The 17,535-nt window shown below is 40.6% G+C and overlaps 1 protein-coding gene across 2 annotated transcripts in view; it reads right to left on the bottom strand.

Moving 5' to 3' along the window:
• The window catches only part of unc5cb (unc-5 netrin receptor Cb), a 115,324-nt gene that overhangs the window by 9,356 nt on the left and 88,433 nt on the right, over positions 1 to 17,535 (bottom strand). The window contains exons 5-11 of one of the 2 annotated variants that reach the window (XM_080510673.1): positions 16,771 to 16,951; positions 14,408 to 14,575; positions 13,979 to 14,143; positions 8,718 to 8,774; positions 5,423 to 5,614; positions 3,357 to 3,719; positions 85 to 172 (exon numbers count right to left, since the gene is read on the bottom strand). In XM_080510673.1, coding sequence (XP_080366799.1) covers positions 85 to 172; positions 3,357 to 3,719; positions 5,423 to 5,614; positions 8,718 to 8,774; positions 13,979 to 14,143; positions 14,408 to 14,575; positions 16,771 to 16,951 — 1,214 coding nt within the window. The remainder of the gene's footprint in view (positions 1 to 84; positions 173 to 3,356; positions 3,720 to 5,422; positions 5,615 to 8,717; positions 8,775 to 13,978; positions 14,144 to 14,407; positions 14,576 to 16,770; positions 16,952 to 17,535) is intronic. The other variant, XM_080510674.1, reaches the window with a different exon arrangement.

Raw genomic sequence — 17,535 nt, 5'->3', positions numbered from 1 at the left:
GACAGCCATCTCAGTCTATGTGACACTGCGGAGCTGAAAGGGGTAAACACAGCTCGCGGGTGTTCGTGGCAAGTGGCGCCGTACCTCATGTTGTCCTTCCTCTGAACCGTCACGTACATCTCATACACTCTGCCCTGAGGAATGGCCCCTGCTGGAATTAGCAGACTGACTCCTGCACACAAACAGACACATAAAGGATGATATACATTGTAAGTTGTGAGATACAGAACGTAGTAAAAACATCTCGCTTAATGATAATCATGACGAGAACAACAATGATGGTTTTAACAGACCTCTGACAGGGGAAATAAATAACACAGATTATTTATAATAGGACCAGTTGGTGGGTGAAATTGAAAAAAAATGCATCAACTGAACATTTTGCCATCAAGGTAGATTTTTTTAGAAATAGGGTTCTAATAATAAAAACAATTATTCTGATGTTGTCCTAATGACTACAAGGTCTCTAAAGCTGTAGCTCCTGTGGGGGGTGTTTCCAGGCTACAATGGTCAGTATATGTTAAAAATGGTCCATAGAAAGTAGCCAAGGCTCCCTGAGGTACTTTGATGAACTTTCAGCTCTCAAAGAACTTTCAGCAAACATCTTAGTTTCAGATACCACAGCACACTTTCAGAGATCAAGTGGAGTTTTTGCCCTAATGTATCTGGGCAGCTTAGGTCGCAAAAGTGAGCCTACACAATAAACAGACTGGGTGGTCATAATGGATGGTCTGTGTCAAATTGGGTGCGCACGTATATAACTAGGTATGTGTATAACTAGGTATCAAGCTGGATTGCTAGGTAGACAGTGAGTAAGGAGAACGGCACTGAGGCAATATAAAATCGCACAACGCAAAGTAAATCATTTTTATAGCTGTATTTCAACATATGAAAGTGATATAACTAGCTCTTCCTACAAGCTTTAGGTAGAAAGGTAAGACGAACCATACGGAGGCAATATAAAATAGTGCATATCAGCAACAACCATACCAAGTAAATTCTTGTTATTACTCTACTTTTACATATGGAAGTAAAATATTATACATAACATCATATTATGTGTAAGCAGCACATCTCAGTTCAGTGTGGCATCAGGGAAATGCATCTGAAGCCTCAGTGAAAAGTGATTATTATTATTTCTCTTCAAGAAAATAGAATAATAATTGCCATGCCCCTCCGCTCCCACATATAAACACTATTGCACTTTATTGCCTTCTCCTATGGCATCAGGAAATGATGTGGCATTTCATTTCTAAAATCAATGATCTCTCCACTCTTCATAGCATTTCCATATTGCGGCAGCCGGCATGATGCACTTTTTTCATCCGAGATTGATTTGATATGATGCGCTGTCCCATGTGTTTTTGAGGAACCTATCCCTCAAATTCACTATTGCGCACATGCAAATCCACACACGCACACGCACACGCACACGCACACACACACACACACACACACACAAACACACACAAACACGCAGTTTCTCTCTCTGGAGGGGGTTTCTCTGATAGCTCATTGATTTCCCATGTCCTTGTACTGAACTTTTCAAAAAGGTGACAGACAGCTTCTCCAGCTAGCTAGCAAGGCAATCACAACTCTGCCACGGGGACGTCTCGCACGGCATCACACTGCCTCGCAGCGAGGCTTCAAAGAAATGGGGGGGGGGGGGGGTGCAAAGCATTTTAAGATGCAAAATACTAAACAGCCACGCTGACAGTGCCACAAAATATTTCATTACTCAAACGCACAAACAGATCAAGTATCAAAAGTGCTCTTTCCTCCTTGCTGCCTATGTAACATGATGAGGCGGCAGAGCAACAGTCAACAGCTGAGGACCTTTTACAGGTATCAAAACGAAGAAAGAGCAACTTTAGAAACATGAGAGGTCTGTGTACCCTTTAATGCCACTGCTGGTTTGTCTATGCCTGTCGACATGCATCTGCGGCATGTTACAAACAGCCCGCATGCGTTTGAAGTGAGGACAGCATGGCTAATGTAAGCTGCCTGAAACAGTACACCTCTACTCCGGTACGTGGAGTGTGCACACCTTAGGTATCCATCAACCCTTGTCATGCTGCAGTCGGCACTCTGATGGGTTGCATATGGCGCAGCGTTCTACTTCAAAGTCACATCTGTTTAGGTGCTCGTAGAACAGGAAAGGTAGCAGAGGTAGCAGAGGTCTGTCTGTAGAAAACTACATAAAGCACCTCTTTTATCCCCTATTTGAAAAGATCAACCCTTGGTCTCAGAAACACATAAAACTACATTTTCAATTAAGTTGGATCTTAAACTGTAGAACATGTCAATTTTAATGGCTGAAGTATTTTTTTCCCCAATCGTTTTTGAATAGTAAAGCTCGTTTTATGCATGTAATGATTAAAACACAACAAAAGTAATCTAGAAAAATGCACCTTCATTTTTGGTATTATCCTTTTTTTCTTAAAATGAATTGTCAATGTAGTTAAACTTTCACTGCTATGCAATCTTTACCGAACCGAGACAGACAGAAGATTGTGAACTTGAACTCATCAGTTTATATGAGAAATCTCGATGGGTATTTATGATGATATTTATGATGTGGTTTTGATGCCCTTTAAATTGAACTACTCAGTGTGCTTTTGAATTGCCCCTCTGGGATGAATAAGGTTATTTCAATTGAATTGAATGGAATTGAATATTTATATCCACTAAATCTGAACGAAAACAAATCATGTATCATTGGAAGTAATGAAAACAATAATGGTCCTTAATAAATCTTACATTTACTTAGTGTTTTCTAAATACAATGCCTAAAAATGACAAGTTGCACCTTTATTGGGGGCCTGAGGTTCAGGCAATAACCTTCTTACATACATTGGCTTTCTGTAGCTCATCGAGCTTCCAACGCCTGCCTGGGTGGACGCATCAGCACAATATTCAGAATCAGATACCACATTTGAAGTGAATTCTTTTGCATCGTTGTGATACATAAATGGGCCCTCAACAGAAAAAGAGAAAAACTGAAGACATACGATATTACTACCTATGAGGCTACTTCTTATAGTGCACACACTTGTAGGCACTATTAATTGAAAGCCCTCCAACCTCTTCCATTGTGGAGTTTTCAAGTTTTCCGTGTGCATGCCTGAGTCTTCCTCAGGATTTCCTCCCACAGTCCAAAAACAATTATTTTTAAGTGAACTAGTCACTCTGTGATGTCCCGAGCTTGAATGTGTGTGACCTTCCGTGTCTGTGATGGACGGTTGACGTCTGTAAGGTGCATCCAGCCTTCACCTACAATTAGCGGGGATTCACTCCAACAACTCTTTGTTGGGGACTGTGGTATAGAACATGAATGGATTGTCTTGTTTCAATACCTGAGTTGGGCACAATGAGGTGTCCTCCCTGTGAGCTGAAGGATCCCAAAGCGGTGCAGGACGGATCTCTGCTGCGGAGTAACGTCTGCGTCTGCGTGCGACGGCCCATCGTGCTGTCGCTGTTGTCCAGCAGGCAGTGAGGGAGCTTGGGTGACAGTTTGGAGGATAATTCTCCCCCCAGGTCATCCTGTGGGGTCACTAAACCTGAGGAGTTGTACACCTTAATCTTCAAGTTTGGAAGTGGGTCCAGCAGAGGAGAATTGGTCATGGGGATTTTGTCCGCCACATCATGGAGAGCGTAAACTGGGCCCCGGTACATGGCAGCCGCAGAGGTCAGGTCAGGGGGTGCTGTTAGGAGATCAGCTAGAAAAAGAAAGAAGTGTGTTAAGGGGAAAGCGGAGTAAATGTCTTAACAGGGCTAAAGGGGAAGTAAGTGGGAGGAAACTCACTTGAAAACCAAAATAACCACAAGGAAATTAAGTGTTGGCAGCAATCAGCAAGACCGCTGCTTGGCTGTACTCGTTTGTTTTTCACTCATTAGGGTAGTCCACTTCACCACCCAGAAACATTTCTCAGTCAGAGAAGTTATGCACGCAGCTGTGATTCATGAGTAACAGATGGCATCGCTAACGTTCAGTTTACCCGGTAGGTAAGAGGATGAATGTTCAATAGCTGGGCTGAGTGGGTGGAGCGAGGGCAGCGGGAGCTCTGAGTCCTCCAAATTCACCACCCCCTCTGTTTTCAACACCACAAGTTTACAAATGATACAGATGTTAATGAAAGTCACACAACTTTCTTCTAAGTTGGCTGTGCTGTAGTAGGAGAACCTCAAAACAACTATTCTATAACAGCTGTGAGAATAAGCTGTGGGAATAAGTGGCTGCTGTGCATTACATATATTTTCCCACAAATAATTTAGTCATATAAAATGATGTTTGTACTATGTTCCTTTTATGGAGCCTTAGTCAAGCCAAATTCTGAAGATTGGCTGGTTCAGACAGTTGCTACATTGCATGTATTTTCTTTTTTTTACTATATTCATTTAATAGATGATTTCATCAAGACCATTGTATTAAATAAACAACTTCATCATCTGAATTTGAATAGATTTTTATTGCATTCATACAACCTGAATTACACACATACTGATTCTTCATTTATTTATGTTTTCCTTGTTTAGATAATCAGGCCAACTCTTTACACATGTTTTTTTTTGTTTTTTTTATATTAAAGTACAAAGTTGCAATTGGAAGGTGCTTTTATGATTCTCTATGACTTGTATTATTATGATACAAGTATTTACTTGAAAAGTGAACAGTACCTGATTTTTATGAAAGCCCTATATACATATAATTATTGCCATCATTATTTTCTGGATTTGTTAATCACAGAGTCTCTGACTATTTCTGATAAGGCATAATAAAAAGAAGGAATCCACAATAAAAATAGGCACTGTGCAGAACACTTTGCATAACATGGAAAAAACATCTGTAATTTAAAAAAAAGAAGAGTGCAAATTAACAGTTTCCATGAACTATAAACTAAAAGGGCTTTTGAAATAATTAGCTCCACTTTTCTATAAAAGTATCTTACAACATGTTCTGTAAGTCAGAGTGATTAAATCTCTTCAATCATAATGTGAGTTTCAACAACATAAAAATAAATGTTTTATTCTGCTGAAGGGGGCTTGAGTAGATTATAAGAGTTTATGTTAAGTTTGGGTTTTTTTTGACAGAAAATGTCACATTGCTTTCTTCAATAGAGAATTTAAGACGGAAACTCTACTTGTCCTTGTTATGCTTCTCGACTATAATTAAAGAAAATCGAGCAAACACGGGTGAAGTGTGAGTTTTCTTCCTGTGACAGTCCAAAAACATCTGAGGATAAATGCTGATTGTAAATCATCCATAGGAATGAATGTGACCTGTTCAGGGTATTTCCTAACTCCTTGCCACAACCTCTACCAGGATAAAGCCATATAGAAGATGGATGGATGGATGGAACGAAAAGTGAAGGTCCGTTTGTCTAAACATGTCCAAAAAGCACATATCCCTCATATGACCCACCTTTGCGAGCAGTCTTGATGCTGACAGGCTGGAAACCTCCGTTGAGGGCAGAGGAATCGATGATGTCAGAGCTGAAGTCTCTGTGATTCTTCCTGTAGATGAAGAGTGCCACAGCGAGGGAGATAACCAGGCACATGATCACCGCTATGACAATCCCCACATAGAGAGCTACATCATCTGTGCTGGGGGCCACTGAGGGGGGAGAGAGATAGAGAGAGAGAGAGAGAGAAACACAGATACAAAAACAGTCCTTTAAAATCTCATAAGTTTACATCAGCATTTTACATAAGCATGTTCTCTGATGTCCTGATGAAGCTATTATCAGCAGGCTAATATCCTGTTTTACAATTGAGGCCGATATTAAGGGTCATCTACTGGGAAATAAATGTGCACAGTATATTTCTTGTCTGTTTATTTATTTATTTTTTTAAATGGTACTTTATGATGACTAATTTCAGAAATCCATAAATCACATGGAAACGTTTAATTGTCAAGAGTAAAGAAAGAAAGAAATTGGATAATACATAGTAACAAGTTAATTTGACAAACCCTCATAAGATCTTCTGCACTTTTAACGTTCACAACCTGATCACTTCTATAATATAAAAGGTTCACAATCATGCTTAAATCACAATATTTTCTCAATTTCTGCCTCTTTTTGGAACTATTGATAATAATTACTGACTTTACAAAGACACAGAATGTCCTTTCTTGTAAAGAAAACAACAGATTTTTATATAAAACATAATGATAAAAAGAATAAAGATCAATAATGATAAACTCTGTAGAATCACCACAATTAAGCAACCCGATAACAGTGTGTCTCTAGAAGCGACATCAAAAGTCCTGAAGATCTTGATGCTTTTCATCTTCAAATGACTGTGCTGTGAGTTCAGAGCCTTGTCCTCTGTCTTTGTTCCTACACGGTGCAGATACCATCTAGGCATAGCTTGCATTTCTCAAATTGTTTTTCATCTCCGTCTCCCTCCTAGAGTCTTTCTGTCCACTTTCCAGCTGGAGAAACCTCTGTGATTAGAGGACCTGGCATGGTTGTGTGTTGGCTGTTAGAAGGACAGATTCAGACAGGCCCTCATTACAGATCAGACCTTTTAATGGATGCCTACTGACAGTCTGAACTCTCTGTGGTGTTTGATGAAGAATGTCCTATACTGTCACCAAACTGATAAATGGAGAGAGAAAAAAAAAGTCTTCTTTAGTGGTAATTAAATGCCAGAAGGCAAGTTGGGGGTCTGGGTGCGACTGCGCTTGTATTGTTCAACACATGAATGCAGACTGAACACGCCAGAGGGCAAACGCTAAGGCAAACAAGTGGATTCCTATTCTCCACTGAAAGAAAGAAAAGGGGTTTTGATAAGAAAGATAACCTGTTTATATTTGATAGAGATGTCAAATTCACTGGGTCTATTCCAGTAGATGGCAGTATCACCCACAAAGCCGCACACTGCACTTTGAAGACATGCATGAAGGCTGAGTGTTTGTATAAATTAGCCTCATGCCTCTCAGAGATACAGATGGCACTCAGTCTGGGTCTCTTGTGTTCACTCCCAGGAAGGAGGATAAAGGACTACAGGGAGATGAACACAACAGTGCTTTGGTGACGGGTCGAAGTCAGGAGTTAAGTCATGTTTTAGAATGCACTTCCATTTCTTTTTAAAAAGCCTTGTTTTAACTTGACATTGAACGTTACTAATAAACAAGGGATGCATTTTATTATTACGTACATGACTCAACTCTCAGTTCAAAACCATTATATGCCATGTTCTTAAGCCATTTCAACTGAGATGAAATTCAGTGTGACCTTCATTCCCTTTCAGCTGCACTATAAACAGTTAATAAAAAAAGTGGACAGTTTTTTCTGGCTAGGTTTACTGAATGGCTATTATTATGAGGGCAAGGGTATTAATTGTGTCGTGTTCCCAAAGACTTTAATTTACTGTTCTTGAGAAACTATGTGGAGTCTGGCTATTTTCTTTTCTTTCTTGACTGACTAAAAACATTAAATATATCTATATGAGGTCCCTAATACTTCTTGTAGCACAGACACAAACAGAAAACAAAGCAAAGAGCCAATGATGAAAGTCTGAAAATGTAATTTCACTGGGTTCTCTGTCGAGCTTCCCTGCAGTTTTTTTTTTTTACATATATCTCCTCAGTCAAACAATCTTCTATCCATGCTTTGATGATAAAGGCAGCAACCTGCTAAGTGTACGCATTAAAATGTATCAGTTAGATTAATACATCCCTTTGAACATGTGCAGTTGTCGGAAAACGGGAAAAAGTACAAGAAATGAAAATGAAAGGGATTATTGAACAGTCCATTTTCTGTGAAGATGCAGAGATTTACAGACGGAGGGTGAGAAACAGACCAAGAATAGCTCAGCACAACGCTGTGCAAAATGAAAAAATAGAAAGAAAAAAGAAAAAGTTTGTCACTTTGATATTTAAATCATTACTCATCAACGAAATAGCATCAGTGAGGGATTGGACTGATCCCAAATACAATCAACAGCATTGCAACAACCTTAAACATGCAGCTCGAGTGAGAAAGAAATAACTTCAAGAACAAGGAGTCCTGCTACAAAGGCAGCACCCCTACGATCACCACCAGACCACCAGATGATCATGAGTCTGCCTACCAGCTTCACATTATCCTGGAGACCCGCCGAGGCCACTTAATATATTGATTGTTTTTACAAAAAATAAACTAATGAATTAAAAAAAACAAAAAAACCCTGTTGATGCTTTATTCATTATTGGTTCTTGCCTTTAACGGCACACTACTGTGTTCAAGAAAGTTACAGCCAGTTAGAACTGCCTGCTGGACACAATGAGCGAGCTGAGACAAAGCGGCAGCTGTATGTGAGGAACAGCACAAGAAAGGCAAGTGGAGAAGTCTCAAAGTTAGAGAATTGGCCAAAAACACATAAACTAACACATAACAAAACTAAAATACAAAGACAGAAAAGAATGGAAGCCAGGGCGACAGACTTCAATTTATTAAGGAAAGCAGAATTGTAAGAAATAATAGAATGCATACCTTCCGTCTTATTTTGTACATGTGTCTTTTTATTCTATGCTTTGAGGGTGAAAATACCTCTTGTGAGATGTTTGTGTGCAAAAAAAGGATAAAATAACTCCCAGATAGTTGATAAATGGACTGAATCTGGAGTTACAAAACAGCAACAAAATCAAAGTAGAAATAGACAGACATAAAAATGAAGGCAGAAATAATGTAAATAAACAATGAAACATAAAAAAAAAAACAATAACTCACATGAATTTCCCAAATCACTCTTGTCTTTTGCCTCAGAGGACTTCTGAAACAAGGAACCTTGAAGAGAGAAGGGATTATGGACAGGAGAGAAAGAGCAGGCAGGGGGTGCCGGGGTGTGAGAGAGGGGGAGGGCAGAGGGGAAGATGAAGGAAGAGGGATGATAAAAATCAAATTCCCGACAAAAAAAGAAAAGAAAAAAACAAACTCAACAAATGAGACAGCAACAAACTCATGAGCAGGAGTGATGACGCTGGGGGGGGGGGCGATCTTTCTTGATTTGGCCCCTCCCCTTCATATGTTCGTATGGAGGATAGAGATGGATGAGAAAAGCACAGTGGAACATGGAGGTTCTGTAAGGGAGTGATGCGATCCATCAACTGGGTTTAGTGCCTCAGCAGCAGAAGGACTGATGCTGGCAGGTGAGGGGGAATGGAGGAGCTGATAAAACGTGGGCTCCAGCAGAGTCAATAGAACCCACAACCCACGCGCAGGAAACACATGATAAAGGCAATGATTATGTTAGAGAAGCAGGACATATAAGAATGCTGAAGGACAGTGATTTGGAACATTGGAGACATGAAACTATTTCCCAGGTCCCTTCTGGGCTTTTTTTGGTTGGCTTTGTTTTGCGGCTGGTTTATACGCTGAAGTGAAGTGGAAAGCTGGCCAGAATGGCAGCCGGGGACGGCACGCAAGCACACATAATATTCAGTCTCCCTGGGACATCTATAAACAACTATACAAACAATGAAGTCCTTATTGAAAAGGGAGAGAGCCACAGGCAGACAAGTGGACTGACAGGAAAATCAATTGCTTGATAGATGGGGCTGGTGTGTACATGTAATCAGGCAACGGGGATGCCGGATAGGGGTGGGGTTGGGGGTGGGTGGGTGGTTGTTTGGGTCAGTCTAACTGATGGCCCATTTGAACCCATCCTGGAGAGTTTCTATTCATTTTGAACCTTCAGTGTAGCCAGAGTAAAAGCATGCTTCAGTGGGTGGGCTCTGAAAAAAAAAAAAAAAACCTCAGAGCCCCAGACAGATAATTCTTCACTGACATCACAGAGCTATGGAGGAAAAGGAGATCACAGTACCGGAAATCATCGTCTGTGTTTCAACCATTACTCTTTTGAATATGACAAATTTCCCACCATATTGAAATACATTGTCATCATCTATAATTTGTAGCATTTCAACAGCTGACGAATTAGCTTTTAATGTCAAGTGAAACTGATATCCATATATAATTTTACACAGTATGACAATTTATAAAGATACAGTGAACAACTTTTTGTTTTTGGATGGCTTGAGTGGAGCTCAGACTCATGATTGCCTAGTGTTTGATAACAAATAATAGCATTTGGCCTTGCTGGAGCTACTTTCTCTGGATCAATATGTCAAGAAAAATGTCATGTCTGTGAGCAGGGTTACCAAACGCTTGGAAAACAACATTAGAATCAAGGAAGACAGACCGCAGGGGGAGTACAAAGCTGAGATTTAGACAGGTCAGCCTCAGTGAACTATAAAAACATCCACAAGTTGGAGTTACAAAGTTCTCTCTGAACAACATGAGTGCAGCATTTCAAGACCCGTTGGTAGATGCTTAACTTTGTAAAATCTGACCTCCAAAAACTCCCCGACACTCTAAATGTGATGAACAATCTACAAAGCAAATTATAACACAAGTCCTTCCTTTGCAACTCGGGTCAGTTTTGTTGCTACAGGGCGCCGCATACCAAGTTCTATTTCAAGCACCGGTTATATCAAATTCCTTTGCGAGATTTCAGTGATGGACTGCAACTGAAAAGATTTAAATAAATTCAAACAACAGAAAATGAGATCAAACTGCAACGGAATCCAGAGACATGTGTTTGCTCGGATCGCGGCGCAGCACTGAAGGGAGCAGATCAGGTCCAAGGTGAGTTCGGATTGCACACAACTTCCATTCCCAATCATATTTGCCATAATGCGAGCTTTCAGATAATGGGGGGCGCGATCCTAAATGCCTGTGGAAATGGTCATTAGCATTGACATAAGTGGCTTCATCCTCTTAGCTTCCAAAAAAAAATCCATTCCTGAAATGATCCTAAATCTATATTATCATGGCTTTATTTTCTCCAGCAAACTGGCCATCAATCTACTAAGAACTAATGCTTTTGGGGTAGGCTGAGTTGCAAAGGGTGTGCAAAAAGGTCGGGGAAGTGTTATGGGCGAACATATGTTTTGCCGCAGAGGGAACTAAAACAGGAAGAGTAAGACAAATAAGTGCAGGTCTGTCTCAGCCTCCCCATAGATTTCCCCCCTGATGTTTCTATATGCTGTTAGACATATGAGCTTGGCCATAAAATCAGCTAATGCATCTGTCGGATGGTCAACTTTTAGCGTAAAATGAAATCATAGAGCACTGAAGTCATAGTTTCCCATCCTCCGTACATATAGTATGGTATTTACTTTGGATGCTGGACCGGGGAGCAAGCTGGATCTACAGATGCAAACTGATGGCCAGTGTGATGTCAACAATAACCCATTCAACATCACATCAACACCATCCGGCAGGTAGCGGTTTACAGCGCTGTGGTGGTGCAAAAAGCTTAGATCAGCTGCACTCAGCGGTTGCCAGCTGTATCAAATTCAAGACATCTAGCTGCCGAGCCGCTGTTATATCATTAGTGTCACAATTGCCATCTGTAATGGGTTATACACACGATGAAGGCATCTGTGACAGTGAGTGGGTCTAACACCTTCAAAGATGTTTACTGGAGATTAATTTTATTAAACGAGACACAAAGTTTAACTCAGTTACTGCGTGGTGTTCGCAGCCCGCTCCCTCACATCCTCACTTTTTTTTTTATGTCTTTCTGGGTATAAAAAGCACAGAGATGAAGTCAAGGACTATTTAAGCAAAGTTAAAGGCATTAAGCTCGTTACACTAAAAACAACTGAACACTGTAGTCAGGACGCACACACACAAACGCAAGCACACATGCATCAAAGCAACTGCAGCATGATTTCAATCTGTGAATGCATTATGAGGCAGAGGGAGCAGGATTGTTGGCTCAACTGAACTCTGGCTGTTTTTAACTCGACGGAAGAAAGAGAAGGGCAAAAACATTTCATCGCCTGCAGAAAAATATCTGGATGCACCACAAACTGGCTACGGCCCATTTTTGTTCGCAACAAAACACTAAAACCAATAAAAGAAGAACTCTGGCTCATCCTGGTGCCTTTTAGTATACTTTGAAGTTATTGCAGTACCAAATAATTATGGACAGTACACGCTCAATTCCCAGCACATGGACTGGCCAGATCAAGAAAAGAGAAAGTCTGTTCCATGCCTAGTCTTGTGGCCATGTTTTTCCTCTTGTTGGACCTAAGGAATCCAGAGTTTTTAAATTAAGGTAGTATTCAAAGCAGCTTGCCACCAGTTATGTAATTACCATATAATACCTTATTATTATTTTAAATATAACTCCCAAAATCTTAGCTTGTGACAAAGATGATAAGTGAGGGAGTTTTCTCATGTAGAAAGTATTTTTAAAACTGTTTTTCCCAGCAATGATGTCAGCAGAAAAGATGTGCAATGTGATATTGTTTTAGTTTAGTTCAGTTTAGTCTGCCAAAGACTCAATTTTGGCCAGTGGGATTACTTTGAAAAGTGTAAAAAACTACCAAGAACACATAACGTCATATTTTAACCTGAAGTAAATCATTTTTCAGATTGAGTGGGAGTCATAAAATCAAGCTTTACTATTGATTTAATAGGACCATTCGCACATTTCACAGAGAAATATGTGAAAAACATAAATGTTGAAAGCTGCCAACATTAAGCTGAAGAAAGATTAAGGCAGAGAGATCATTTATAGATTTGGACAGCCACAAAAAAGGACAATCAAGTGACTTAGATTTTTAGTTCCAAAAAAAATTGACAGTGGCAAATCCATGTTTTATTTGCTCAATTTCAACGCACGTTTACAATCCACTCGAGCTTGTACAACAGCACGGTGTGCCTTAAAGAGAATGACGAGACTTTTTCAAATGTACAGAGGCATGCCTGGCTTCACACACATTTATATCACTGCTGATGTCAGACACGTTTCTACTTTTGTAGCGATGTGTTCATGAAGTGATTAAACATCACACAATCATTTCTTCCCTGGACTGTCTGACTAACATGAGTTAATCCCTTTTGGTTGTTCTGCACATCTTTGAACACACCCACCAGGTGAGGAAACACCGCTGGCTCATATCATTCTCTCCCGTGATACAGTGACGTGATATTCCTTCAAATATTTATTTATTTATTTATTTTACTTTTTGTTTGCAGTTTTCATGTGTTGTAATTTTTCTCTATTTTATGCATAATTTGAGGTCCAAAAATATGTTTTTTTTCTATTTTGATCTTTTGTCTTTGTCTATAAAAATCTCCTCAATGACAATAAAAACCTTAATTTGGACGAATGATAGTTTATAGAAAAAATAAATAAAGGTTGACTTCACTCAAACATAAACCATTAAATAGCAAAATCAGTGCAAGTGAGAATTTAGCTGTGGGCTTTACACGTTTTCCAGACTGTATACATATATTCATAATTAAGTCAATTACGTGGGATGTTAAGCTCCTTAAACCGAATTATTGTACTTAGTAGTGGAACTGACCATCATGCTGAATGCCAAACAATAACATTATGTTACATTATACAATAAAATGCATCTTCAATTCGAACATTTTCCAGAGGAGAATAATGCTGGATCCCCTTACTCATCACCCTGTTCCAAATAATCCTAGATCCAGCCCTAAAAAGGAAAACTATTCACTTTGCCATTAAAATGGCATAATGTTGAAATTAAGCCTAAATTAAAACAGTTTTTGCTCAGATCTTTATGTACTCATATGCCTTCAAACTAAAAGAAAAGGAAAACATTTGGAGTTGCAGTTGTTTATAGAATATTGGGCTTTCATTTTGCCTGTCCGGCCCACGTAAGATCAAATCGGGCAGTATGTAGCCCCAGCTATGTGTATTATGCATATAAAATGAAAGGAAAACAATTTCAATTTTGGATGCAAGGAATACATTTTAACTTGTTGTTTATGTATGAGTGAGGCGAAACAGGCTGAGTGAAAGACAGGGCGAGAGCGTCATGTGTGGATGTGAAACACAGCGTGGCGATGAAAGAGAACAGAGAAACTTCTGGTCAAAGGGTGAAGAGATTTCTCTGGTTGGCGGGTCAGAGAGAGTAGCAGAGGATTAGTCAGGTACTCACTCTGCATGCACAGCCCATCCGTGCAGTTCTTGGACAGGAGCACCATGCCCTCACAGTCCTTTCCCCCGAATTTGGGTGCCGGGGCGCTGCATTCTCTCCTCCTCCAGTGGGTGCACTCTGTCCCACACGTGGACCACTTACTCCACTCAGTCCACAGGCCATCCACTATCACACAACAGACAGGACAGACGTGGGACGAGTGAACGGCATGGCAAATGGCAGAGGAGATGAAGACAAATGAGCGCATGTGTGGGTGAGCAGGTACGTTGAGAGACGGCGAGGATATGTGGGAGAGGAGGCACAAACACAGTGAAATATGTAAACACAGAGTTGAAACTTTTTTTTTCTCTTTTTCTAACATTCACTTTTCCTGAACCTAAACCCTCTCCACCCACTAATAAGTGGGTGTGTTGTAACTTTATGCCCTACCTGGGCAGAGAGGATTACACGGCAGCTTCTGGATGCCTTGTCCTTCGCAGATGGCTCCGCCGTTGAGCGGCGCAGGGTTGGTGCAGCTGCGTGTGCGTTTCTGGTAACCACGGCCACAGCGGCTGTTGCACACCGACCACTCTGTCCACGTGGACCATCCACCGTTCACTGGAATAGAAGGTCATAAAACATGTTGAATACAAACACAATTGTTTCTTTTTTAGCTCATATGAAATCCCGAAAACTGTGCAAAAGTGAATTGTGACTTTTAATGGGGTGGAATGGAAAGGGTGGAATAAGATTTATGCAAAAACTGCATGGTGGTGTAGTCGTTAGAACTCCATCGCATAGTAGGAAATGTGTCCATGCTGTACCCTGCCTTGCCTAATGCTAACTGGGTTTGTCTCAAGGCCTGTCCTCAACCCTTAGTCTGATAAAACAGGACAGACGGTAGATAGGAGATTAATGAAAGAAAGAATAAATGTAATCAATACTATGTCACCACAATTGTAAAAACATCCAAAAAATGTAGGACATCTTCATTGGACTGGGTTTGTTCACAGGGAGCGGTTGCTATTGCAGTCATACGAATATTCTGAAATGTGGTATTTACTTTAAAATATTTGTATTTTCACCCTGAAAGGTTGGGTTGTTACTTTCCAGTGCAGCCAGACAGTAAAATCTGGTCAGATTGCTGCATTTTCCATTCACTGATTCCTCCTAATGCCTCTCTTCCCTCTCTCATCCATCTCTGTCAGCGACTAAATCCAGTGTGGAGTGACACCAGGGCTTGTGGTTGAGAACAAGTCTGTGGCATTTGAGAGGGTGAATCTAGGCCCCTTGGAGCCTCGGACTTTCGTATGTGACATGCTTATGAGTGAAGCCCAAAATATTGGAGTCAAGGGGAAAACCGCCAAAGCCCCCCCCAGTTTTTTTTCTTTTCTTTTTTTTAACAGTCTGCTGTCTTTCCTCCGTGGATTAAAGCTCCATCTCCACTCCTTGTCTCTCACACCGCCTATTTTTCTGTTGTCAATTTATACTCTTGTTTCCAGTGTCCTTGTGGTGGGCTGGGCTGGAAACCACTGGGCTAAAAAAAAAAGAAGAAGAAGAAAAAAACCTTGCTGCCTATCCTCATTTTTTCATCACTAGTATCAGACGCAAATCTCCTTTATCCTCAGGGTTTTCACATCCTGCTTTGTGGGAAAGTATGTACGCGTTCACATACAGCACAACTGCATATGAATGTGTGAGTATCCCATTTTGAAGAGGGAAAGGACGAGCTGACATCAAAGCACTTTTTTTGACACTTAGTCCTAATAGACTGCGTTAGAGACATGAAAGCCTTTTTGCAGAGACTCTTGTCCCTGAATTGTGCGCTCTTATATTTCTACATCGCCCTTACATTGATCCCCAGCTGGCCACATTATTCTCAGACTTCACTTTGGCACAACAGCGGAAACCCAAAACAATAGGATGATAAAAACACCACACTTGCAGCAAGAGAGAGGATTGAGAATAGTCAGGAAGAAATTTCACCCTATTGATGATATCAATTTTAAGCATTTGATCATTTCTGTACTTCATGTCTGTGTTTTTCGCTGTGAGGCACGACATTTTTATTCAGTATCTTCCATCGCACTTTGAGTGTTTGGATACCAATTGTACGTGCTCTTTGGTGTCTGCAACGTAGATACTGTAATATATAACCCCTCAATTCCAAGAGGAAAATCTGCAGTACTATGAGAACTGTATCAAGCACAGGATGAGCTCTTTTGGCCTCAGCTAAATGTGCTATCAATAAAGTCGTCATTTCACACCGAAAACAGCGTCTCGGGCTCAAAGGAGCATCTGCTTCATGTGTCATTTGTTCTGTCGTGAGTAGCCTCCAGCAGGCGAGGAAGTTTAGCTTCACAGCCGTGCTGCGCAATAACAGTCATGTTAGTTGATGTCAGGGAGACAGTGGGTGAGTCTGTGTGAATCCACAGTGGGGGGTCTCTTTAAGTACGGCTCAGCCACATCAGCACCTCTGTCGCAGTTCAGAAAATCCCAAATCTTCCATTCCTTGCACACCTTCTGGCAGGAACAAAATAAGTGAATGTTACCCTCTGCAGGAGGGAGATTTGCTTTATGCAGAGTGACTTTGAGATTTGTTTGACCTTTTAGACAAACAATTTTCCACTGCACTGGCAGAAGAAGGAGTAGTTCTCCGGTCAGATTGTTTGACACTGCACATAATAGTACAGACTGCTGGATAGCACTCACCAGTACAAAAGGATTGATGCAAATTAAATGTGAATTGAGCGAGACAATATCAGATGGTTGATCTCAATGAGTGTGCTGCTTGCTATGGGGTTGAAGGTTACCGTAGACGATGACTGTGGCGGTGGTGCTGCGTCTCTTGGCCACGATGTTCTTCGCCACACAAGTGTAGTTGGCCGTGTCTGAGAGGCGCGCCTGTTTGATGATCAGGTTGTGGTCAATGGTGATGTAAAAGTTTCTGTCATCTGCAGGATCAATGATTTCCTCGTTCTTCAACCACTCCACCTAAGAAAGAAAGAAAGAAGGACATAAAAATTGAAGACAACAAAAGTGTATTTTTGAGGACGTGAGAGGACGTGATGTAAGACAGTTGGCCTCATTAAATTGGAAGAAAAATCGCAATGCAGCTTTTAAACAGCTACAGTTTTTCTAGTTTTGGTACAACCTCTCAAATAACAGTCAGTGCCAGTATTAGAGCACAGTTGTTTACGTCTCCGAGGTCCTGCTGGAAAAAGTCAATAGCTATCATGCTCTTTTTACTCTCCCCCAAGAACAAAGCACGAGGGTAACAGGGGCATTGTCAGACAGCAGAGAAAAGAAAACTCTCCACAATTCCAAAAGCAGAGAGCCTCTCTGACCTTTACTTATGAGTTTCATTTCTCTAAATGATACTGATATTGAACTCCTGGCACTATCACAGAATAGGAGATCATTTGGAGCCCCTATTTGGCTGTAATTTACCAAGATCCTTTTTCCTCTTCAAGAGGTGTAAAGGTTTAGCGTTTTCCAAACAATAACATGTCCGGTATGATACTCTGCAGCCACTTTGATTTAAAAAAAAATTTTCTTTTTTTTGTCTAGTTTTCTTC

This window comes from Blennius ocellaris, assembly GCF_963422515.1.
Source record: "Blennius ocellaris genome assembly, chromosome: 15".
NCBI classification, from domain to species: Eukaryota; Metazoa; Chordata; class Actinopteri; order Blenniiformes; family Blenniidae; genus Blennius; species Blennius ocellaris.
Note: the sequence above shows the minus strand (reverse complement) of the source record. Positions and strands in the feature narration are given on the sequence as shown.